The sequence below is a fragment of the Aethalodelphis obliquidens genome, unplaced genomic scaffold, assembly GCF_003676395.1.
Source record: "Aethalodelphis obliquidens isolate GAN/ISIS:26980383/991018 unplaced genomic scaffold, ASM367639v1 scaffold3, whole genome shotgun sequence".
Lineage (NCBI taxonomy): Eukaryota > Metazoa > Chordata > Mammalia > Artiodactyla > Delphinidae > Aethalodelphis > Aethalodelphis obliquidens.
The window spans coordinates 25,267,806-25,293,278 of NW_020837947.1; the positions used below are offsets into that span (position 1 = coordinate 25,267,806).

A 25,473-nucleotide genomic window follows, 5' to 3' on the forward strand; every position below is an offset into this window, starting at 1 on the left:
TCCCGTGAGACTTATAGAACATCCGTTACTCTCTGCTGAGAACCTATTTTTTTTGCACTCAACACAGTAACTGGTAACTTACGTAAGATTTCTGAGTCAAAGAGCTCATTTCTGCTAAAGTTCCAAATGAGTCCTCTACAGGACCATTTGCAGGGGATGAAGGAGTAAAGAAATGATTCCTAAGCTTACTGGATAGCAACTGCACTCCCACTTTATCTCTCCCTTGTGCTGCATTACTCAGGCTGCCATTCATTCATTCATTCCACAAATACTTACTGAGGTGTGACGAGTGGTCAGGCCTAGTGCTAGGTGTTGGGCATACAGGAGGAACTGAAAAAGATACCCTGATCCTTGCGCTCTGTAAAGCTAACATCTGGTTTCGAAGACAGTGACAAAACAAGGGATTACAATAAGTTGTGATGCACATGATGACTGGGAAAATGCACTGGACTCTGAAAAGCATATCAGGGTCTACCACACAGTACACGTGTAATGTTATACTCATCCTTTTTTTTTTGGCGGCACCTCCCGGCCTGTAGGATCTCAGTACCCCAAGCAGGGAGTGAACCCGTGCCCCCTGCACTGGAAGGTGGAGTCTTAACCACTGGACCACCGGGCAAGTCCCTATACTCATCTTTAATAGAACTCTAAATGTATGCTGTAACACATATAATTAAGGAGTGAAAAACCCAGGGAGGAAGATGAGGAGACCATCAAGAAGTGAGCTAATCCGTGGGAGTCAACCTACCCTAAGGCACACTGGGGACACGGAGGCATGTTGAATGAACGGGAATCTTCTTTTCCTTACACTATTAAAATATGCATTAGTGCTTAGTTTACATATAAGTGTTTCCTGAGGTCACTGTAGTTTCATTTCTCCAAATATCACACGCTATATATAAATCAAATAATCTACTATAGCTCAAAAAAGTAATCAAAATGTGAGCACAGCCCACAGGGGCTTTGTCTTTCCCTTATTTGAAGAGGAGCAAACTCTCTGGAAATCCTTGATGCCAGGCACCGTTTCAAACCCCAGCTCTGGTTCTGGCTGAAATTTTCGCTTTGTTATTTAATGCACATTCCCTTCTGGCCTCTCGTGTATATTGGCTTGAAGATTCATAAACTTAAATGTATTTGCATAATTCCTTTTCTTGAGAAACAGCCCAGTTCTTTTTTTTTTTTTTTTTAACTCCGTTAAATTTGGCAAAAACAAGGATGGAAAATTCAGTGACAAGGACAGGAATACTGAGACACCAAATGCCTTTCTCTTGTGTGCAGGGCTTGCCCCCCTCCTGGGGGTGCAGCCTTGTGATTATGTGCTGCTGAAAGCGTACCTCGGCCATGAAATAGAAATAGATGCTTCCCCTCATGGTGCACCTATAAACAACAAAGCAGGCTCAGTCTCCTGCAGACAGCAGAAGGGCAGAGTACACATCTTTAGTTTGGGGGGTGCAGTATCACAAAGTCAACGGAGAATTTCAGAGGCCATCTTCCTATGGTCTAAATTTAAAACGTGGATGGCCAAAGATAAGCATTTTTTTCTTGTCTTGATCAAAGTTGCTCAACCTCAGAAATACCGACATTTTTGGGCCAAATAATTCTCTTCGTGGGAGATTGTCCTGTGTATTATAGGATGTTTAGCAGCGTCCCTGGCCCCCATAACCTCTAGATGGCAGTGGCTCTCCCTCCCCCAGTTGTGACAACCAAAAAAACGTCTCTAGACATTGTCAAATATTCCCTGGGGGACAAAATGCTCACCTGTTGAGAACCACTCTTAGGTCATTTATACCCCATGCCTTGTGGATATAACTGAGAATCTCTACATCACCCTGCTTCCAAAAGCCTCAGAGCTAGAATGCAGGACTTCCGGAGGGGACCTGGGGTGACCACTGATCCTTCACCGGGCTTCAGAGATCCTGAATTGAAGGTAACAACAAGGCTGTTGTTGAGCCACACCCCAATCTTTATTTTGATCCAAAGAAAATGAATCAAATTATTTTAGTGCATGAAACGTCTATCACTTGTGACGTAAATTGATTTACATTAGGCTGAGGTGACAGGTAATTACAGAAATCACTTTCTGGCTCAACTTGCCCAAATTCTGGCAAATAGCTATTCTGAGAGGTTTTTTTTAGTCAGTAGAAGGTTTTTCTAGAGCTCATGAGTCCCCAGTTTGGAAAACATTGCAAATTACTTATTGGTTTATGGTCATGTCTCAGGTTCTTTCCTGGCCTTTATTTGTTGCCACTAGTAATAAGTTTAATATTCAACATACACATCAGATGTGCCCTTAGCACCTAATTCTAGCAAATAGTACACCAGTGATATCTGTAGAAAAAATATGTAAATATTAAATTATAATGAACCTGAACTTAGCTAATTTGCTTGAACAAATAATCCAATCGTTCTTATTCTTCTTATCTTCTCCCTCTAAACTCTCTTCCTTGGCAAACTCTCCTAACTCTTACCTCTAACTAGAAGCCTCACAAATGCATTTCTAGAGCCAATATTTCTCCCAAGTTTCAAACCTTAATTTCAGCTTATAAACATCAGAAATGATATATGCAATTTCATGAAAATCACATAAACCACACTAAGTCTCCCACATGGTAAACAGCTTAACACTTCTTCCTGCTCTGAAATTCTTAATTATGCAACCATTAAAATTATCTGTGAGGGGATAAATATAGCCGTGTGGGAAATGCTTATAATCTAAAGTTAAATGAAAAGCAAAAAATAAAATCATATATACACAGTGAATGTAACTATAAACACATAAATCAATATGATTAGAAACGCATATACAGAAGTCAGTCACAGTGATGAAATCTACAATGAATGTTTTCTATTTTGGAAAGCCTGTAATGTGAAACTCCTTGTATTTATTCTTTTAAAATATTGTAACTCTTTGATATCTGACAATATGAATTCACCATCTCTCTCCTAAGTTAGCCCCTTAAAATCCATCATTCAGCCAGAAACTCCAGCTGCAAGTCTTGATATCATCTTGGATTTTCCCCTTCTCACCTACTCACCGCCTATGCCCCCACCCATCACCAGCTACTGCAAATCCCCTCAGCGTGCTCAGCTGCACTTTTCTGCACTCAGCTGCGGGGCACCCCTCCTGTCCCCTCCAACCTGGCTCTCACAATGAGCCATCTCGCCAGTGCCTCTGACTTGGCTCTGCTGATTCTCCAAGCATCCTGCAAAACACTTTCCCCTTCCCCCCACCTTCAACATCTAACACCCAGCTCTGCACATGTCACTTTCTTGCTACTCTGAAGACCCCCCAATCTCTACAGACTCCTGGCTACTTACTTACTCTGACCAGGCCCTCTAGAATCTGCTTCAACCTCCCCTTCAGGCTCATCGACCATTATCCCTCACTAATCCGGGTTTCCACCCTGTGCTTTTCCATCTCCAAGACTTTTCCTCCACCAAGAATGTCCAGCCTCCCTCCCAATATACATAATGAACTGAATTCCAAACACCTTTCAAAGTCCAACTCAAACAGTATGCCCTCCTTGAAACCCCCAGTTGAATGTGGGTTTTCCTTCTGAATTTTCCCATTGAACTTTTCTTCTGCCACAACATATGCAACTATCTTGAATTATGGTAATTGTGCACACCTTTATCTTTTTCCTATTAGATTATAAATCCTTGTCTTGGTTTTGCTTTTAATACTATAAAGTTTTATGTATTGTTGGTAATGTAAATATATTCACAGACAATGAAATAAAGTAAAAAAAAAATGTCCAATAAATTATCTTTTCTAGTTTAACTGTAGCAAATTTATTTTGACCTAATCTCACAGTTAGATTTTTAAGAAGTTAATTTCATCAGTGTGTTCCGGATAACACTCTTACACCTCCTTCTCTCTTTCCCTCTGAGAGTCTCCACAGAATGGGTGCCTCATCTCAGATTGTCTGCCTATATACGCATGAGGTTTTTGATAGTTTTATACTCAATGCTTAGAGAAATGAGCAACAAAGCCTCTTGAGACAGTTTATAAAGGGCTAAAGACAACTTGATTCTCTATATGTTAAACATTTAATAATTATAAAACTCTTGTAGAATATCCAAATCATATGAACTCTGCCTAGTAGGACAAAATAGGAACTTATTTGCACAGATAAATGGTGGGATGTTTTCTGTAGACCATGGGATCATGGCTATTGGTTAGGACCCTAAATATATCTAGGTGGATAATAGATACATAATTTACAAAATTCTTCTTTTAAGCAAGGAAGCTACAATTCGACAATAGTAAATATGATGAGGTCCCTTTTCAGGAATCAGAAATATATATAGTTTCTTTCCTTTTCTCCCTTCCTTTACTATAGAAGAAAATTACCCTGTTATAGGCTGTATAGGAAGGGGCTATAGAGGAAGAAAAGAGACAAGAAGAAACACATAACGCAATGGTACTTCTAATGTTCTGGTTCATAATTTGAGTGAGTTCAGAGGTGTTCATTTTATTATCATGCTACACATACTCTTTTCTAATAACTAACAAAAATGAAAGCTAACACCAACCCTATGCCATGCACTGTTCTAGACACTTCTTTTATATTAACTCATTTAAGAGTCACTATTACAATAATATTAATATTATTTGCATTTTACAGATCAGAAAACTGAGGCAGATAAATAGCTTTCCCAAGGTCACCAGGCATTGTAGCTTGAGAAGCTGTGCTCTTACCACTCTGCTACCAGGTATTTTGACAAGAAGAAAAGTAACAAGAAGTTTAAAAACAATAGAGTCCAAAGACTGTTTCACAGGACAGTTACACAAAGCCATTCTTTCTCCCAGACACACTTGGCCACTTAAAAGTTTCCTCAATGAATTCCTATCTACTCTAAGAGATTTCTAGTCTCCTATGATGTTTCACTCTTTTTCAGAAGCCATATTACTCACATTTGCCTTGCAGTTAAACAAGGATGCACAGTTTTCTTCTAAAACCACACATCCCAAAAGCAGATCGGGGGCTTCCCTGGTGGCGCAGTGGTTGACAGTCCGCCTGCCGATGCAGGGGACACGGGTTCGTGCCCTGGTCCGGGAAGATCCCACATGCCGCGGAGCGGCTGGGCCCGTGAGCCATGGCCGTTGAGCCTGCACGTCCGGAGCCTGTGCTCCGCAACGGGAGGGGCCACAACAGTGAGAGGCCCGCGTACCGCAAAAAAAAAAAAAAAAAAAAGGCAAAAAGCAGATCAACTCGCAGCCTTGTTACAATGCCTTTCCAGAAGAACACAAATGATTGAAAAAGCAACTCTGCTACCAACAACTGTGTAAGCCCAGCTAAGTAACTGAACCACTCCAGCTTCAATTTACCTATAAAAAGAAGGACCTGATTATGTATGAGGTTACTTTAATTCTAAAGTGTGAATACATGTTGATCTTTCTCATCTTTGAACTCAGATTATTGAGTTTGGCTTCTTTTGTCAATTATCCTGGTGGGCCACTGGAAACCACCACATGTGTTTCCCTCTCTCCATTAGTCAGTAACTAAATTAGCAAGCAATTAGTAAGCCATATGCCAGATGCTCTGTTAGGCGCCAAAGGGATAAAAACAATACTAATAATATGTAATTAGTTTTCACTTACTAACTAGTGAACTTTTCCACTATGCCTGAGTTGAGTTTAGGACTAACTAGTTGGAGAAATTATGATATGTAGTTTCCCTGAATAAGCCACAGCATATGCAGTTTCCCTGAAAAAGCCACGGCCTTAGCTAACCTCATACCTCTCTGAAGGTATCACCATCCCTTCCCTCTGAGGAAAGTGCAGTAAAAAAGAAAGAAAAAAAAAAAAAGCAGCAGGTGGTGGAGGGGATGATGCACCAGCTGCCTCTAACTGAGGGAAAGAAACTAGACTCTGATTCTCACGTGATAAGTGATGGTGGCTGACTGCCAGCTCTCTCTCAGCACTATCCCCGTCTTTTTCAAGAATAGAATTCTGGGCACATGGCTGCCCAAAATAAAGACTACACTTTCCAGCCTTCCTTACAACTGCTGCCATATGACTGAGTCCTGGCCAATGGGAGAGAAGCAGAGGTGTCCTGCATCACCTTCCTCCTGCCAGTTGGCTGGAATGTAGACATTTTGGCAGGAAACGGGGAGCCCTTGTGTTTCACAACCTGGAGAAACATAATCCAAGATACAAGAGTCTCTGCTAATGGGGTTCAGCCAATACTGGCCTAAGGTAGTGCAAAAGAACAACAAATTTCTGCCTTGTTTCAGCTGAAATGAATCCTAACTAATACAGCCTTCCTTTCTTCCCTTTCTCCAACCCTATCCTTGCCTACCTGATTCTTCCTTATGCTTTCGATCTTATTTGTTTTAAAAATGTCACTTCTTAAGAACAGCCTTCTCTGTCCTCTTCATCTGCCCTCCAGCAGGGTCTATTATAAATACACTTTTCTAAATTTTTCTTTCCTTATATTTATCACAGTTTACATGTATTTATCTATTTCATTGACTTCTATCTCCAACACTAGCCTCCAAACAAAGATTCTTTTTTTGTCTGGTTTTGTTTTCTTCACCATAGGATCTTCTGTGCCTAGCACAGTGCCTGACAGGAAGAGCTCAAGTATTTGTGGAGTAAATGATTGAAAAAATTGGAGGATCTCCCCACTCTAGGAATTCTAGAACATCCACAGTAAATACCACAGGGCTCTGCATTTATACTTGCTTTGACAAAAATCATGGGGAAAAGTTTAAAAATACTTAGCAGAGTTGCTCTCAAATATATTCAAAGGGCATGGCATTGAAAATGGTGGTGCTTGCTGTAAAAAAAAAAAAAGGGAAATTAATAGATAAGATGAAAATAGCTTCATCTAAACAAATAATGCATAAAGTATTTAATGGAAAATCACTTTTCTCAGTTTTCAATTGTTTGCTTCTGACTTTTTCATATATTTTTATTGTCTGTCTAATGCATTCATACCAAAGGGTAAAGAAGTCTGGGAGGAAAACTTAGAATTTTCTCTATATGTGTACAAAGGAAAAAGATGATCAACATTTGATCTTAGCAGCAGGAAGAGGGAGGGCTCTTTGAGAACCATTTAGTTCACAGAACCACGTTTAGATACTTCCCTGCATTAAGTATGGAAATAATATGTAAGCATGTAGCTAACCTCCAATAATGGTACATTCTAAATTAAACATTTTTCATCAAACACCAGATTTTTTGTTCATACCAGAGATTGCTGCAAATCTTCTAAGTTGGTAGCTTTAGACTAAGAAGGGATTTCTCCTTGCTTATGAGAAGGCAGGACAATTCAACCATTTCCCCTTCAAATTTTACTAATGATCATTCCTTCCATAAGGCACTCTAGAAGATCAAATGCCCAGAATCAGGGATATAAAAAGTAACCATTTGAGTAAATGGTCCAAATATAAGACTTTGCTATTAAAACATTACTGAGAGGAGATTTAGAAATGGTCCTTCCATTTGGCCTGTTTCTTACTCTCAGACCGAGGTGGTGACTGCCATGCTGGTACCCTGTAGGATCAGGTTCTAAATGGAAATCCCGAAGCTTAGGTCTAGCAGTCCTACAGTTAGTAAGCTCCTTCTCCACTAGTCTCTCCCCTTTACATTTTCTATAGATGTTTGGTTGGCTTTTGTTATAAAATATAAAAATACCTCAATGATATTCTCTTCCTTCCCCCAACTCTCTCTCTCTCTCTCTCTCTCTCTCTCTCACACACACACACACCACCACCACCACCACCATCACCACCATCACCACCACCACCACCACCACCCCCCCCCAGAGACATGAGCTAATATGACAGGAAAGAGACTTGGATTCTTTCTTTATATTTGAATCTAGCTCACAGAACTAGTGAGCGAATACACTGTCATCGAAGGATACAGAAAACACACAGGACTTTGAGCCACTCCTAGCTTTGCCCCTTATTAGCCTGTAACTGATCTTTTCTATTCAATCATCTGTAAAATGCGGATAGTAATGACAACCATCTACGTCTTTCAGGATAGACTTAGAAGACAAGGTAACCTACTGTTTAAGAAAACAGGTTTGAGCCTAGGCCGAACTACAATTCAAATACTGGTCCTGCCATTTCACTAGCTGTGTGATCTTAGTGTGAATGTATTTAACAGTGTCTAATGCATAATAAATGTTAAATAATTGGCCCCTGTCATTTCTCCTTTGAAAATGTAAAGCATTCCACCAATATTCAATTATATTATCTAAAGACTCACATAAAATAGGATGTCCAAAAACAGAACGCTCATCAAATGCTTGCTCAGTATCCAGCACCATATCCTTCCTTACCAACAAAGCCGGCTGCCCTCCCCAGACAGGATGCTCACATCGCTAACGTGCTTACAGAGGCAGAAGGCCAGCCGCAATTCCCTCCTTTCTTTGAAGAGTCAGCCAGCTGTATCAGTTAATAAAATCACTAAAGATTATCCATCAGAAAGAAGGAGAAAAAAGTCCTAATTGCTCTAGTCAGGTGTCATTAGTTATGTACCTGGCTCCTATGAAGTCTGCATGGCATTTATGGAAATGGCACACACCACAGGAAAAATGTTACCCAAGCGAACAAGTATTTAACTTAAATATTAAGTGGCTCCCTGCCATCTACTAATCCATTTCAAAGGTAATGCATCTTCAGAGAAACCTTCTTCCTCATTATCTACAGTTCTGACACTCTACTTGCTCAGCGGTAAAATTTTTATTTGGGTTCCACAGCCATTTCAATAAATCAAAGTTGCCTTTTCTCCCCCCCCACCCCGTTAGACAGCATAACAAAGTGATCTAACCTCATCCCTATTTAATTTGTCAGAAGCAAGTATCATTGATATTTTTTAACCCTCCAATTGAAATTCTAGGGCCTTCTTTCTTAATGAGAACACTACCATCAGAATCTTGGGTTTCATTATTAGCTACTTTCTGTTTAATCTCAGGGAAATCTCTAAAAGAGGGAACCATGTTATTTTCTCCCCAGGAATTTAATACAATTTCTACAACACTTCTAAGAATGTGACATGGCTCAATTTCTCATGTTTATAAACACTAGCAGATAGCAACATGTGAGTAAAATGTACGATACAGCTTTTTGAAAAACAGCACGTAGGATTCGTCATAAAAATGTACTATGCCATGGTTGGAGAGACACAGATAAAAACTGCAGGGTGTGGCTTTATCTCTCCTGAATAGTATACTCAGACCAACATTTGAAAATGTCTACCACATAACATTTTAAAAGATTTTCCTACAATATATTTCTATAAAATGACTAGAAAATTTTTACAAGAAATATCTAGTTTAGATAATTTATTATCAGAATGAGTTACACAGAAGCACCAAGAATAAATTAATACACCCTTCATATATAATGGGAATCCAGTCTTTCCATCTGAGGACTCATCCAATTCATATTCTCTATATACATATTATGCGTGTGTGTGTGTGTGTGTGTGTGTGTGTGTGTGTGTATGTGTAATTTCTGGGAGGAAGAGTGGTAAAAGCATTTTAATGTGGTAATGATATTAGCAAAACAAGTACTTATTTTAAAGTTTTTACTCGGGTCATCACAAGCATTACAAAATTATAAGATAAAAGGGTGCACACATCTGAAGATGACTAAAGTTGGTATACAAATTCCTCATGCATGAAGAAAGGGTATAAAACGTATTTCTAAGCCCCATATGCTATAAGTTGTGTATATCTTTAGGCCCAAATGAGTAATTGAAATCTCAGAAATGGGAAATAATCATGGAGCCCTCACTTGTGGGTTATCACAGTCAGACCACCAACTCCAAAGTTTCATCTGATGTTAATAATAATATTACTGGAGAGAGAGCTTCAAGATGGAGGAAGAGTAAGATGTGGTGATCACCCTCCTCCCCACAAATACATCAGAAATACATCTACACGTGGAACAACTCCTACAGAACACCTACTGAACGCTGGCAGAAGACCTCAGGCCTCCCAAAAGGCAAGAAAGTCCCCACGTACCTGGGTAGAGCAAAAGAAAGAAGAATAAACAGAGACAAAAGGATAGGGACAGGACCTGCACCAGTGGGAGGGAGCTGTGAAGGAGGAAAGGTTTCCACACACTAGGAAGCCCCTTCGCGCGCGGAGACTGCGGGTGGCAGAGGGGGAAGCTTCAGAGCCACGGAGGAGAGTGCAGCCACAGGGGCGCGGAGGGCATAAACGGAGAGATTCCCGCAGAGGATCGGTGCCGACCAGCACTCACCAGCCCGTGAGGCTTGTCTGCTCACCTGCCGGGACGGGCGTGGGCTGGGAGCTGAGGCTCGGGCTTTGGAGGTAAGATCCCAGGGAGATGACTGGGGTTGGCGGCGTGAACATAGCCTGAAAGGGTTAGTGCGCCACGACTAGCCGGGAGGGAGTCCGGGAAAAGTCTGGAGCTGCCAAAGAGGCAAGAGACTTTTTCTTGCCTCTTTGTTTCCTGGTGCGCGAGGAGAGGGGATTAAGAGCGCTGCTTAAAGGAGCTCCAGAGACGGGCGCGAGCCGCGCCGAAAAACGCGGACCCCAGAGACGGGCGCAAGCCTCGGCTAACAGCACGGACACGAGACGCTAAGGCCGCTGCTGCCGCCACCAAGAAGCCTGTGTGCGAGCACAGGTCACTATCCACACCCCCCTTCCAGGGAGCCTGTGCAGCCCGCCACTGCCAGGGTCCCGTGATCCCGGGACAACTTCCCCAGGAGAACGCACGGCGCGCCTCAGGCTGGTGCAACGTCACGCAGGCCTCTGCCGCCGCAGGCCCGCCCCGCACTCCGCGCCCCTCCCTCCCCCGCGGCCTGAGTGAGGCGGAGCCCGGAATCAGCGGCTCCTTTAACCCCGTCCTGTCTGAGCAAAAAACAGACGCCCTCCAGCGACCTACACGCAGAGGCGGGGCCAAATCCAAAGCTGAGCCCCTGGGAGCTGTGAGAACAAAGAAGAGAAAGGGAAATCTCTCCCAGCAGCCTCAGGAGCAGCAGATTAAATCTCCACAATCAACTTGACGTACTATGCATCTGCGGAATACATGAATAGACAACGAATCATCCCAAATTGAGGTGCTGGACTTTGGGAACAACGATATATATATTTTTTTTCCCTTTTTCTCTTTTTGTGAGTATGTATGTGTATGCTTCTGTGTGCGATCTTGTCTGTATAGCTTTGCTTTCACAATTTGTCCTCGGGATCTGTCCTTTTTTTTTAATTACTTAAAAAATTTTTTTTCTTAATAATTACTTTTTATTTTAATAACTTTATATTATTTTATTTTACTTTATTTTATCTTTCTTTTTTTTCTTTTTTCCCTCCCTTTTATTCTGAGCCGTGTGGAGGACAGGCTCTTGGTGCTACAGCCAGGCGTCAGGGCTGTGCCACTGAGGTGGGAGAGCCACGTTCAGGACACTGGTCCACAAGAGACCTCCCAGCTCCACATAATATCAAACGGTGAAAATCTCGCAGAGATTTCCATCTCAACGCCAAGAGCCAGCTCCACTCAACGACCAGCAAGCTACAATGCCGCACACCCTATGCCAAACAACTAGCAAGACAGGAACACAACCCCATCCATTAGCACAGAGGCTGCCTAAAATCATAATAAGGCCATAGACACCCCAAAACACACCACCAGAGGTGGACCTGCCCATCAAAAAGGCAAGATCCTGCCTCATCCACCAGGACACAGGCACTAATCTGCTCCACCAGGAAGCCTACACAAACCACTGAACCAACCTTAGCCACTGGGGACAGACACCAAAAGCAACAGGAACTACGAACATGGAGCCTGTGAAAAGGAGACCCCAAACACAGTAAGTTAAGCAAAATGAGAAGACAGAGAAACACACAGCAGATGAAGGAGCAAGGCAAAAACCTACCAGACCTAACATATGAAGAGAAAATAGGCAGTCTACCTGAAAAAGAATTCAGAATAATTATAGTAAAGATGATCCAAAATCTTGGAAATAGAACGGAGAAAATATAAGAAACGTTTAACGAGGACCTAGAAGAACTAAAGGGCAAACAAACAGTGATGAACAACACAACAAATGAAATTAAAAATTCTCTAGAAGAGATCAATAGCAGAATAACTGAGGCAGAAGAATGGATAAGTGACCTGGAAGATAAAATAGTGGAAATAACTACTGCAGAGCAGAATAAAGAAAAAAAGAATGAAAAGAATTGAGGACAGTCTCAGAGACCGCCGGGACAACATTAAACACACCAACATTCGAATTACAGGGGTCCCAAAAGAAGAAGAGAAAAAGGGACTGAGAAAATATTTGAAGAGATTATAGTTGAAAACTTCCCTAATATGGGAAAGGAAATAGTTAATCAAGTCCAGGAAGCACAGAGAGTCCCATACAGGATAAATCCAAGGAGAAACATGCCAAGACACATATCATCAAACTATCAAAAATTAAATACAAAGAACAAATATTAAAAGCAGCAAGGGAAAAATAACACAAAAGGAAATCCTCATAAGGTTAACAGCTGATCTTTCAGCAGAAACTCTGCAAGCCAGAAGGGAGTGGCAGGACATATTGAAAGTGATGAAGGAGAAAAACCTACAACCAAGAGTACTCTACCCAGCAAGGATCTCATTCAGATTTGATGGAGAAATTAAAACCTTAATAGACAAGCAAAAGCTGAGAGAGTTTAGCACCACCAAACCTGCTTTACAACAAATGCTAAAGGAACTTCTCTAGGCTGGAAACACAAGAGAAGGAAAAGACCTACAATAACAAACCCAAAGCAATTAAGAAAATGGGAATAGCAACATACATATCAATAATTACCTTAAATGTAAATGGCTTAAATGCTCCCACCAAAAGACACAGAGTCGCTGAATGGATACAAAAACAAGACCCGTATATATGTTGTCTACAGGAGATCCACTTCAGACCTAGGGACACATACAGACTGAAAGTGAGGGGATGGAAAAGATAGTCCATGCAAATGGAAATCAAAAGAAAGCTGGAGTAGCAATTCTCATATCAGACAAAATAGACTTTAAAACAAAGACTATTACAAGAGACAAAGGACACTACATAATGATCAAGGGATCGATCCAAGAAGAAGATATAACAATTGTAAATATTTATGCACCCAACATAGGAGCACCTCAATACATAAGGCAAATACTAATAGCCATAAAAGGGGAAATCGACAGTAATACAATCATAGTAGGGGACTTTAACACCCCACTTTCACCAATGGACAGATCATCCAAAATGAAGATAAATAAGAAAACAGAAGCTTTAAATGACACAATAGACCAGATAGATTTAATTGATATTTATAGGACATTCCATCCAAAAACAGCAGATTACACTTTCTTCTCAAGTGTGCATGGAACATTCTCCAGGATAGATCACATCTTGGGTCACAAATCAAGCCTCACTAAATTTAAGAAAATCGAAATCATATCAAGCATCTCTTCTGACCACAATGCTATGAGATTAGAAATGAATTATAGGGAAAAAAAAGTAAAAAACACAAACATATGGAGGCTAAACAATACATTACTAAATAACCGAGAAATCACTGAAGGAATCAAAGAGGAAATCAAAAAATACCTAGAGACAAATGACAATGAAGACACAACAATCCAAGAAGTATGGGATGCAGCAAAAGCAGTCTAAGAAGGAAGTTTATAGCAATACAATCCTACCTTAAGAAAGAAGAAACATCTCAAATAAACAACCTAACCTTACACCTAAAGCAATTAGAGAAAGAAGAACAAAAAAAACCCCAAGTTAGCAGAAGAAAAGAATCATAAAGATCAGAAATAAATGAAAAAGAAAAGAAGGAAATGACAGCAAAGATCAATAAAACTAAAAGCTGGTTCTTTGAGAAGATAAACAAAATTGATATACCATTAGCCAGACTTATCAAGAAAAAAAGGGAGAAGACTCAGATCAATAGAATTAGAAATGAAAAAGGAGAAGTAACAAGTGACACTGCAGAAATACAAAGGATCAGAAGAGATTACTACAAGCAACTATATGCCAGTAAAATGGACAACCTGGAAGAAATGGACAAATTCTTAGAAATGCACAACCCTCCAAGACTGAACCAGGAAGAAATAGAAAATATGAACAGACCAATCACAAGCACTGAAATTGAAACTGTGATTAAAAATCTTCCAACAAACAAAAGCCGAGGACCAGATGGCTTCACAGGCGAATTCTATCAAACATTTAGAGAAGAGCTAACACCTGTCCTTCTCAAACTCTTCCAAAATATGGCAGAGGGCAGATCACTCCCAAACTCATTCTATGAGGCCACCATCACTCTGATACCAAAACCACACAAAGATGTCACAAAGAAAGAAAACTACAGGCCAATATCACTGATGAACATAGATGCAAAAATCCTCAACAAAATACTAACAAACAGAATCCAACAGCGCATTAAAAGGATCATACACTATGATCAAGTGGGGTTTATCCCAGGAACGCAAGGATTCTTCAGTATATGCAAATCAATCAACATGCTACACATATTAACAAATTGAAGGAGAAAAACCATATGATCACCTCAAAAGATGCAGAGAAAGCTTTCGACAAAATTCAACACCCATTTATGATGAAAACCCTCCAGAAAGTAGGTATACGGGGAACTTTCCTCAACATATTAAAGGCCATATATGACAAACCCACAGCCAATATCGTCGTCAGTGGTGAAAAACCGAAACCATTTCCACTAAGATCAGGAGCAAGACAAGGCTGCCCACCTCATCACTATATTCAACATAGTTTTGGAAGTTTTAGCCACAGCAATCAGAGAAGAAAAAGAAATAAAAGGAATCCAAATTGGGAAAGAAGAAATAAAGCTGTCACTGTTTGCAGATGACATGATACTACACACAGAGAAACCTAAAGATGCTACCAGAAAACTACTAGAGCTAAACGATGATTTTGGGAAAGTTGCAGGATACAAAATTAATGCACAGAAATCTCTGGCATTCCTATACACTAATGATGAAAAATCTGAAAGTGAAATTAAGAAAACATTCCCATTTAGCACTGCAACACAAAGGATAAAATATCTGGGAATAAACTTACCTAAGGAGACAAAGGACCTGTATGCAGAAAATTATCAGACACTGATGAAAGAAATTAAAGATGATACAAATAGATGGAGAGATATACCATGTACTTGGATTGGAAGAATCAACATTGTGAAAATGACTCTACTACCAAAGCAATCTATAGAGTCAATGCAATCCCTATCAAACTACCACTGGCATTTTTCACAGAACTAGAACAAAAAGTTTCACAATTTGTGTGGAAGCAGAAAAGACCCCGAATAGCCAAAGCGACTTTGAGAACGAAAAATGGAGCTGGAGGAATCAGACTCCCTGACTTCAGACTATATTACAAAGCTACAGTAATCAAGACAGTATGGTACTGGCACAAAAACAGAAATATAGATCAATGGAACAGGATAGAAAGCCCAGAGATAAACCCACACACATATGGTCACCTTATCTTTGATAAAGGAGGCAAGAATATACAGTGGAGAAAAGACAGCCTCTTCAATAAGTGATGCTGGGAAAACTGGACAGCTACATGTAAAAGAATGAAATTAGAACACTCCCTAACACCATACACAAAAATAAACTCAAAATGGATTAAAGACCTAAATTTAAGGCCAGACACCATCAAACTCTTAGAGGAAAACATAAGCAGAACACTCTATGACAAAAATCACAGCAAGATCCTTTTTGACCCACCTCCTAGAGAAATGGAAATAAAAACAAAAATAAACAAGTGGGAACGAATGGGACCGAAACTTAAAAGCTTTTGCACAGCAAAGGAAACCAAAAAAAAGATTAAATGACAACCCTCAGAATGGGAGAAAATATTTGCAAATGAAGCAACAAAGGATTAATCTCCAAAATTTACAAGCAGCTCATGCAGCTCAATATCAAGGAAATAAACAACCGAATGCAAAAATGGGCAGAAGACCTAAATAGACATTTCTCCAAAGATATACAGATTGCCAACAGACATATGAAAGAATGCTCAACATCATTAATCATTAGAGAAATGCAAATCAAAACTACAATGAGATATCACCTCACAGCGGTCAGAGTGGCCATCATCAAAAAATCTACAAACAGTAAATGCTGGAGAGGGTGTGGAGAAAAGGGAACCCTCTTGCACTGCTGGTGGGAATGTAAAGTGATACAGCCACCATGGAGAACAGTATGGAGGTTCCTTAAAGAACTAAAAATAGAACTACCATACGACCCAGCAATCCCACTACTGGGCATATACCCTGAGAAAATCATAATTCAAAATGAGTCATGTACCAAAATGTTCACTGCAGCTCTATTTACAATAGCCAGGACATGGAAGCAACCGAAGTATCCATCAACAGATGAATGGATAAAGAAGATGTGGCACATATATACAATGGAATATTACTCGGCCATAAAGAGAAACAAAATTGAGTTATTTGTAATGAGGTGGATGGACCTAGAGTCTGTCATACAGAGTGAAGCAAGTCAGAAAGAGAAAAACAAATACCGTATGCTAACACATATAGATGGAATCTAAGAAAAAAAAATGGTCATGAAGAACCTAGGGGCAAGACGGGAATAAAGATGCAGACCTACTAGCGAATGGACTTGAAGATAAGGGGGGGGAAGGGTAAGCTGGGACAAAGTGAGAGAGTGGCATGGACATACATACACACCAAACATAAAATAGATAGCTAGTGGGAAGCAGCCGCATAGCACAGGGAGATCAGCTCGGTGCTTTGTGACAAACTAGAGGGGTGGGATAGGGAGGGTGGGAGCGAGGGAGATGCAAGAGGGAAGAGATATGGGGACATATGTATATGTATAACTGATTCACTTTGTTATAAAGCAGAAACAAACACCCCATTGTAAAGCAATTATACTCCAATAAAGATGTTAAAAATAATAATAATAGTATTACTGTAAAGTATAGTTTTCTCATCATTAATTTCCTAGCTGCTTGGCCAAAAATGTTTGTCTAAAATAAAAGTATACTACAAAAAAACTGTGTTAAGGCTAGGTTTATCGTGAATTGAAATATTTTTTCCCCAATACCAACAATGTTTAAAAACAGTAGCATGTACCAAAGGCCCTTATGTTTTAAAAATCTTTTGGATATCTAATTATGAAGAATGGTAGCCCAGATTATTGTTTTTCTTTTTTTCTGACAATGTCTGACCTATTCCCAGACATTAACTACAAGTACCACAGTCTAGTATAGTATCATTAGAAAGTCCATTAAGACAGGCTTTCCAGGATCTCCAGCAGAGCTAACATGTGTCAACTCCTGTCCTCAGCAAGGCTAGCAGAAGGCACCACTGGGCTGGAATTAGAAAGCAAGTGTAAGTTTTTAAAACAGGTGTTTCTGTTGACATAACCATTAAACATCCTGCCATAGCTCCTAGAAGAATAGGTACTTTCTCATTTTAATTTTTAATACAAATTCCTATTTTCCATGAAAAGCTGTATTCCTGGGAGAATTTCCAGAATAGTATGAAATCTGTAAGGTGTGTCTCTTAGTATGACATCAACACTCAACCTCCAGTATTTGGAGAACTATTAGTGGAAGAAGGATCAACAGGCTAGACTTGAAAGTCATAAAAGCGATGAATATGGCAGTCGGCCTTGCCTCTCTCAATGGTGGCACAGAGGTAGCAGAAAAGTAAAACAAATCTAAGAGGCAGTTACTCTTCGGTTCCTAGGAATGCACAGCTGCCCAATGTATGTCAAAGGATAAGGCAAAATTGGATATTCCAGAATCAAAGAGAGTTAAAGTCAATGAGAGCTTAAAGATCAGCTAGCTCAGAGATTCTCAGTGCTTACTGTGTATAACAATATTCCTAGACCCACCCACTGAGATTATGACTCAGCAGCAGTACATAGTGGTAGCAGAAGTAGTAGGAATAGAAATAGTAATGTACAGCACTTCTAAAGCACTTGCTTTGGGCCAGATACTGTGCTAAATTCCTTACAACTAGCACCTCACTTAATCCTCACAATAGTCCTATTGGGTAGGTGCTTCTATTTCCCCCTTTCTCCAGATGAGGAGACCAAAGCACAGAGTGGTTCAGGAATCTGTCCAAGGAAATCCAACTAGGAAGTGAGTAAGTATTCAAAGCCAGACGGGCTGGCTTCCAAGTCTGAGCTCTTAATCACTACCCTAAATTACCTACCAACAGGGCTAGGGGGAGACGCAGGGCATTAAGACAATGTCATGATTGAAGTTGATCTTTTCTCTTCTCAATGGAGAAACTGAAAGCTGGAAAAGTGACATCTCTTATCGAAGATAAAAATCCTTCAGTGCATTTCCAGGAAGAAATCAACCATTATATGACAGCAACCACTCTTACACATTTCTCTACACACACTCCTCTAGGGAGGAAATGGACAGATGACGTGATCAAAAGCCACCTCATGGGTTCCAGCTGTGTTACTCTGACCAAGGTGCTGTTCTGGGATAGAGATTTCCATCCTTTTCTGCCCAACTCACTGTTCACTCATAGGAGGGAAAAAAGGGGGGAAAGGGATGGCAGAGACGCTATCCCATGTGGGAGATAAGGTTCACATAATTTGAGGATGGAAATAAAGCTGGGATTCTGATATGGCTCCCAAGGATGGTCTCCCTTCCCTTAAACTGACTATTCTATAACCTTAGTATATGTCAAAACATCCTTAGGTCTTTGTTTTACCATACACAGGCAGGCAGAATGCCTAGAATGATCAGATCTACCCCAAGCTGCAACTACTCACATACATTCTCTCAAACGGTCACAAAAACATTTGCTAACAACATTTGATACGCCAGATGAGGCCAAAAATCTTACGGATTTATTGAAATCGTACCTTTTTACTTACGTTGAACGGAAATGATCGTTGTCATTTCCGTTCAACGATCAAGGTTATTCTAGGGCATCCTAAGCGAGGATAATAACCATGTATTCCAAACCACCGCGCGGAGGCATTTTCAGGATAACAATGAGGGCGGGAGCACCAGCGTTTGTTCCCGTCCCAATGACGCAAACCGGGAGCCGCGTCCAACCCACCTTCATCACTTCCACCTGCAGGTCTTCGTGGAGGGAAGGCGTCACTTTCACGGTGTTCAGGATCTGATTGAGCAGCTGCTTCTCATCAGAGTCCGTTTCCATGGATACAAACCTCTCTTCCGCCAGAAGCTTCTGTAAAGAGGCACAAGGCAGTGATCAGATAGGCTTTCCCCTGCTGCCTCATTCTGTTGTAGCTTAGCATGTACTGAGGATAATGTTTCTTACTGGGGAGGCATATAGCTGGAGGCCATTAGGAGGAGCTGCTGCTATGTGCCATTAAAAAGAAAAATGCACCAAGCCTTTGGTAAACGGTTTTTGGCAAAGGCTTTTTCTTGCTATTAGATAGTTCACTCTAAATTTTATGAAGTGCAGTTCTAACGTGCTGGCCAAATAGATCATTTGGTTGGTGGGGACGGAGGACGAATGTGCCAAGGGGAATGTAGCCCCTCACAACATTCACACTTGCCTTTTTTTTTTTTTTTTTAAGTTTTTAATCTGTTATATTTTTGGTTACATTGGGTCTTCGTTGCTGCGCGCGGGCTTTCTCTAGTTGCAGTGAGCGGGAGCTACTCTTCATTGCAGTGCTTGGGCTTCTCATTGCGGTGGCTTCTCTTGTTGCGGAGCACGGGCTCTAGGCGCGCGGGCTCTAGAGTGCAGGCTCAGTAGTTGTGGCACACGGGCTTAGTTGCTCCGCGGCATGTGGGATCTTTCCAGACCGGGGCTTGAACCCGTGTCCCCTTCAATGGCAGGCGAATTCTTAACCACTGTGCCACCAGGGAAGCCCTACACTTGCCCATTCTGAATGTAGCTTTGCCACAGGAAAGGAGAAGGTCCTGGAGACGAGTTAATTTTTCAAATATTTACCTTTGTACTTCCTAATGTGAGCTGTCATTTACCCAGGAATTATTCATGAATCTACAAATCTTAATACCATTCCATCAGAAAATCAATCCCACAAAAACCTACATAAGACCACAGTCACTTTCATGAGGTTTCCCAGAAGTCATTACATCTTGCAGGATAGCTCTCCTCTATGTGAGAACAATTCTTACTTTTCATAAAATTCTTTCTGAGATTGTACCAAAACCCCACTGCCTGCCACCTCTATGCCCTAATCTGTCCCTGGAGTCACGCAGATTAAGCTTCTAAAATATCTCAAGTCAGCTATGAAGTCCACCTAAAATCTCTTCTTCTCCACACTAAACCTCCTCGGGAGCCATCGGATGTTCTCTGCGTGATATGGTTTCACAGACACTCTCCTCCTTAACATGTGGCCTCCAGTGCGCATGTAACACTTCAAGGGTGGTCTTCTGGTACAGAGCGGGGGCACCCGAGAGTGCATATGAAGGTAAATGTATGGACTTTGGGTGATTATGATGTGTCAACGTAGGTTCATCCTTGGTTAAAAAAAAAAAAGTACCATTCTGGGAGTGATGTTGATGCTGTGGGAGGCTATGCATGTGTGGGGGGAGGGAGTATATGGGAAATTTCTGCATCTTCCTCTCAATTTTACTCTAAACCTAAAACTGCTCTAAAATAAGTCTTTTAAGAAGAATAATAGTAAAAAGATGGCAGAGGGGAAAGAAAGAAACGTGGTCTTTGGTGGCAACATTGCTTTCCTATTCCAAACCTGGAATTGCTTACCTCTATAATTCTAGTTGTGTAAGATAATTAAATCTGTTTATTGCCTAAAACCAAACAAAAAACAGTAATGCAGAAGTTTAATCACATTCTCAGATCAAATTAGCTTAGTTCTAAGTCACAGCACATTCTGTGCTGACTCACCCAGAAACTTCTCATTCACAAGGGCTGCAGTTAAGCTGTTCTTCCCTATTCTGTCCTGGGGTAATTGACTTTTGAGACCCCGGTGTAGGATGGATTTTATATTTATCCCTATTAAATTTGTCCTTGTCCGATGCAGCACAGGGTGGCAGCCATGAAGAATTTTTGGAATTCTGATTCATCCAGGGTAATGACTCCCTCTTCTAGCTGAATGTCACTGCAGATCCGGAAAACAAGTATTTTAAACCTTCTTCTTAGGACTCCCTGAATTTGTCTATACAGCTACACCTCATTGTATTGCACTTAGCTTTACTCCACTTCACAGGTACTGTGTTTTTTATAAATTGAAGGTCTGTGGCAACCGTGTGTCAATCGAGTCTATTGGCCCCATTTTTTCGATAGCATTTGCCCACATCGTGTCTGTCACATTTTGGTAATTCTGGTAATAGTTAAACCTTTCCATTATTACTGTATTTGTTACGAAGATCTGTGATCAGTGATCTTTGATGTTACTGCTACAGCTGACTGAAGGATCAAATGATGTTGGCATTTTTTACCCATAAGGTATTTTTTAATTAAGGTATGTACATTTTTTTAGACATAATGCTATTGCACACTTAAGAGACTACAGTATAGTATAAACATGATTTCTATATGCACTGGAAAATCAAAAACTTCATGTGGCTCACTCTAATATTTGCTTTATTATGGTGGTCTGGAACTGAACCCACTATCTCTGAGGTATTCTCTCAAAAGAGATTTTTGACTCTCCTGTAATATATGTAGGGCAGCCCAGAGTTAGTTTATATACAAACCTGTTTTTACTTAAAGTGATAAAGACTAGAAAGCTCTTAAAAAATGCCTTGAGTTAATGGGAGGTCACAAGGGATGCTGAGAGGAAGACTCCCTGCCCCCCAGATCAGTGAAGTTCCCACGATTATTGAAAACATGATACTGTAACTTAGAGTGTTTGAGGGTTAAAAAAAAAACTAACTAAATGGAAAATCTATATACTACTAAAGAAAAGGGAACGTAGTGGCAGGTCAAAACAAACTCCCATTCTTTTTTTTTTTTAATTAATTAATTTAGTTTTGGCTGCGTTGGGTCTTCGTCGCTGTGCAAGGGCATTCTCTAGTTGCAGCGAGCAGGGGCTACTCTTCATTGCCGTGCATGGGCTTCTCACTGCGGTGGCTTCTCTTGTTGTGCAGCACGAGCTCTAGGCATGTGGCCTTCAGTAGTTGTGGCACATGGGCTCAGTAGTTGTGCCTTGCGGGCTCTAAACTCAGTAGTTGTGGCGCACAGGCTTAGTTGCTCCGTGGCATGTGGGATCTTCCCGGACCAGGGCTCAAACTCGTGTTCCCTATTGGCAGGTGGATTCTTAACCACTGCGCCACCAGGGAAGTCCCCCATTCATTTTTAAAGTTGGCCCAATTACTTTGGATAAAAGTTTTCATTGTTTGTTTAAAATTTTTTTTAATGTTTAAGAATTTCTAATGCTGTTGCATATTGAGATATACATCCTCTAATTCCAATCTTCTAGGGAAAAAAAGAGTTGTAATTTTCTTACTCTTTCATATTTATTTCTCTAAAGGTATTAGAGACCTCTCTGAACTTAAAGAGCTAACGATGAAACAGTAATGTGAGAAGACATCCAACAAATGCCACCAATCCCTGGTCAGGCTGCAAGAATACCCCATAGGCTTGAACTGCACAGTACTTGTCATTCACATACCAAACCACTTAAGAAGTCAATGTATCTATACAGCCAACAACTTTGCACCTTTGGAATTAGACCTATTATGTACGATGTAAAACAAAATGAACAAATGCTCAGAGCAGGAAATGCATTTGTGCAATCTGACTTTTCTGACTACACAAAATTTCTTTCTTCTTCCCAATCTTGTTCTGGAAACAAAACACATTAATCCATTCGTCAACCTAACTGTAGAACAGAAAACAAAACAAACTCTTTCCAGCTTACCATCATTGTTCATGACACAGACCCAGAGAACTTGAATGCATATGAGATTTGAGTTGGTATAGAACTGGAAGCATCTCTCTTGGGAGCCCTTACTCTGTTAAAAGTTTGGTGTCACAAAAACCATTTCATTTCTGTGTGGGCTTAGCTGAGTCTCCATGAGTCAGTGTCTGAACAACAAATGTTTAGCAAGATAATGCTGTACACAGAGAAATGCTGGTAAATACAAGAAAATCCTGTTATCTTCTCTGGTTATTACTCAGTTCAATCAAATTTTTGTCTGGGTCTTTAAACAGCTAGTATTTAGAATGTTAACTATTTGCTCTTTCAACGCCAAAGTGGTCTGTCAATTTCTGTCATCCTGTTGCACTCAGAGCCATACCTGTATCCCTGCCAAGGCATGTTGGGCCAGCTTCACATTCTTGGATTCCAAAGCCAACTGGAGAGGCAGCAGGCATTTCTCCCTGGCAAACACATAAATAAGGACAACATGTGAGCTCAGCAACGCTGGCAGTCAAGTGATCCAAGCCTTATGTACACCCACCCCCAAATGCCGCCACACACGTACACAAAACTATGACCAATAATGAAACTGCACATGGATTTTTAAAAACACAGCCAAAAAGAAAAAAAGCTCTGCAGAAATCATAGCATATCATGGGAATTCCCTGGCGGTCCAGTGGTTAGGACTCCACACTTCCACTGCAGGGGGTTCGATCCCTGGTCGGGTAACTAAGATTCCTCAAGCCGCGCTGTGCGACCAAAAAAAAAAAAACAGCATATCAGCAGCTCTCTTTCTTAGGATGGCTACAGAGAAAACATACACAAGTACTCTCAAACAATTGTTTTGTTTTGGTGAACTAATCATCACATGGTAAGTCCCTTCCCAGTCCATGAACACGCCCTGCTCTTTCCAGAAGTAATATAATTGCCTGTACTCAGTACACCTGGGGTGTATAACTCTAGAAAACACTGTTTATTTAGATTTCTATGCCTTGCTCATTCCTCTCCCCGACCTGGCAAATGAGGGCATCACCACCACTACTCTGCCTCACGGATATAAACTGAAATTTGATGCACTTGTCAATTTCTTCCCCAATTCAAACTGTTCAATAATCACTTATAATTTATGAATTTGCCCTTTAGTCTCCACCAGGGAGACCTAAATTTTGTGATGGGTTATTTTTATTTTTTTATTTATTTTATTTTTGGCTGCACTGGGTCTTTGTTGCTGCTTTCTCTAGTTGTGGCGAGAGGGGGCTTCTCACTGAAGTGGCTTCTCTTGTCACGGAGCACAGGCCCTAGGTGGGAGGGCTTCAGTAGTTGCAGCCCACAGGCTGAGTAGTTTCCACACGTAGGCCCTAGAGCACGCGGGGTTCAGTAGTTGTGGCACGTGGGCTTAGTAGTTGTGGCATACGGGCTCTGTAGTTGTGGCTCACAGACTCTAAAGCGCAGGCTCAGTAGTTGTGGAGCACAGGCTTAGTTGCTCCACAGCATGTGGAATCTTCCTGGACCAGGGATTGAACCCATTTCCCCTGCATTGGCAGGCGGATTCTTAACCACTGTGCCACCAGGAAAGTTCCTGTGATGGATTCTTTTTTTTTTTTTAACATCTTTATTGGAGTAAAATTGCTTTACATGGTGTGTTAGTTTCTGCTGTAGAACAAAGTGAATCAGCTATACATATACACATATCCCCATATCCCCTCCCTCTTGCATCTCCCTCCCACCCTCCCTATCCCAGCCCTCTAGGTGGTCACAAAGCACGGAGCTGATCTCCCTGTGCTATGCAGCTGCTTCCCACTAGCTATCTATTTTACATTTGGTAGTGTATATAAGTCCATGCCACTCTCACTTCGTCCCAGCTTATCCTTCCCCCTCCCCGTGCCTCTAGTCCGTTCTCTATGTCCGCGGCTTTATTCCTGTCCTGCCCCCAGGTTCTTCAGAACCATTTCTTTTTTTTTAGATTCCATATAAACATGTTTCCAAGACAGAAATACAAACAAACCATCAACAGCTTTGATCCATGAGAAGTACCTGGCGTCAAATGAAAGACAAAAAAAATGGCTTGAGAACTATGTGTATTTTGAAGCTTAAGAAAAACATAACTGGGCCCTAAAATATGTTAGGAATAAACCAAAAAGGCTACAAAGAGAAATCTATTTTTCGGTAAGAAGGATTCACTCTGAATAATTAAACAATAGATCAAGAATTTTAATCAACCCATTATTTCCCCACAGAGTTACACTGGCACAACAAATGAAATGTTACTTCATTTCACCAGGTTCCTCCACCCTCACTTAAACCAGAGCAGCCCCATTTTTACCTGTTTTATATTTTCAGCATAAATGGAAAGATTCATCGACTTTAGAGAGTAGGAAAGCCACAGGGTAAGACTACAGTAGTCGTTGGAGGAACAAGGGTCACTGTTGCAGAACACAGTGAAACAGAAAGTTAATTATAGCTCTGATTCCTTCCTGTGCACCTGCAGCTTTTCCATGGAATCCTCCATCAGCAGCTCCATGACAGATTGAGAGAGTACCAGACACTCCCCCTAACGCTGGCCACAAAGAACAAAACCAGCCGATCGGAAAGAGCATTAAGCCCTCCTAATTCTTCTATCCCCAAGTTACAATACCCCACTTTTAT

General features: G+C 40.9%; 1 protein-coding gene across 2 annotated transcripts in view; it reads right to left on the reverse strand.

Moving 5' to 3' along the window:
• Nucleotides 1-25,473, reverse strand: part of ARFGEF3 (ARFGEF family member 3) — a 186,862-nt gene that overhangs the window by 119,094 nt on the left and 42,295 nt on the right. For both annotated transcript variants that reach the window (XM_027085256.1, XM_027085265.1), the window contains exons 3-4: nucleotides 23,207-23,288; nucleotides 19,065-19,196 (exon numbers count right to left, since the gene is read on the reverse strand). In XM_027085256.1, the coding sequence (XP_026941057.1) occupies nucleotides 19,065-19,196; nucleotides 23,207-23,288 (214 nt within the window). The remainder of the gene's footprint in view (nucleotides 1-19,064; nucleotides 19,197-23,206; nucleotides 23,289-25,473) is intronic.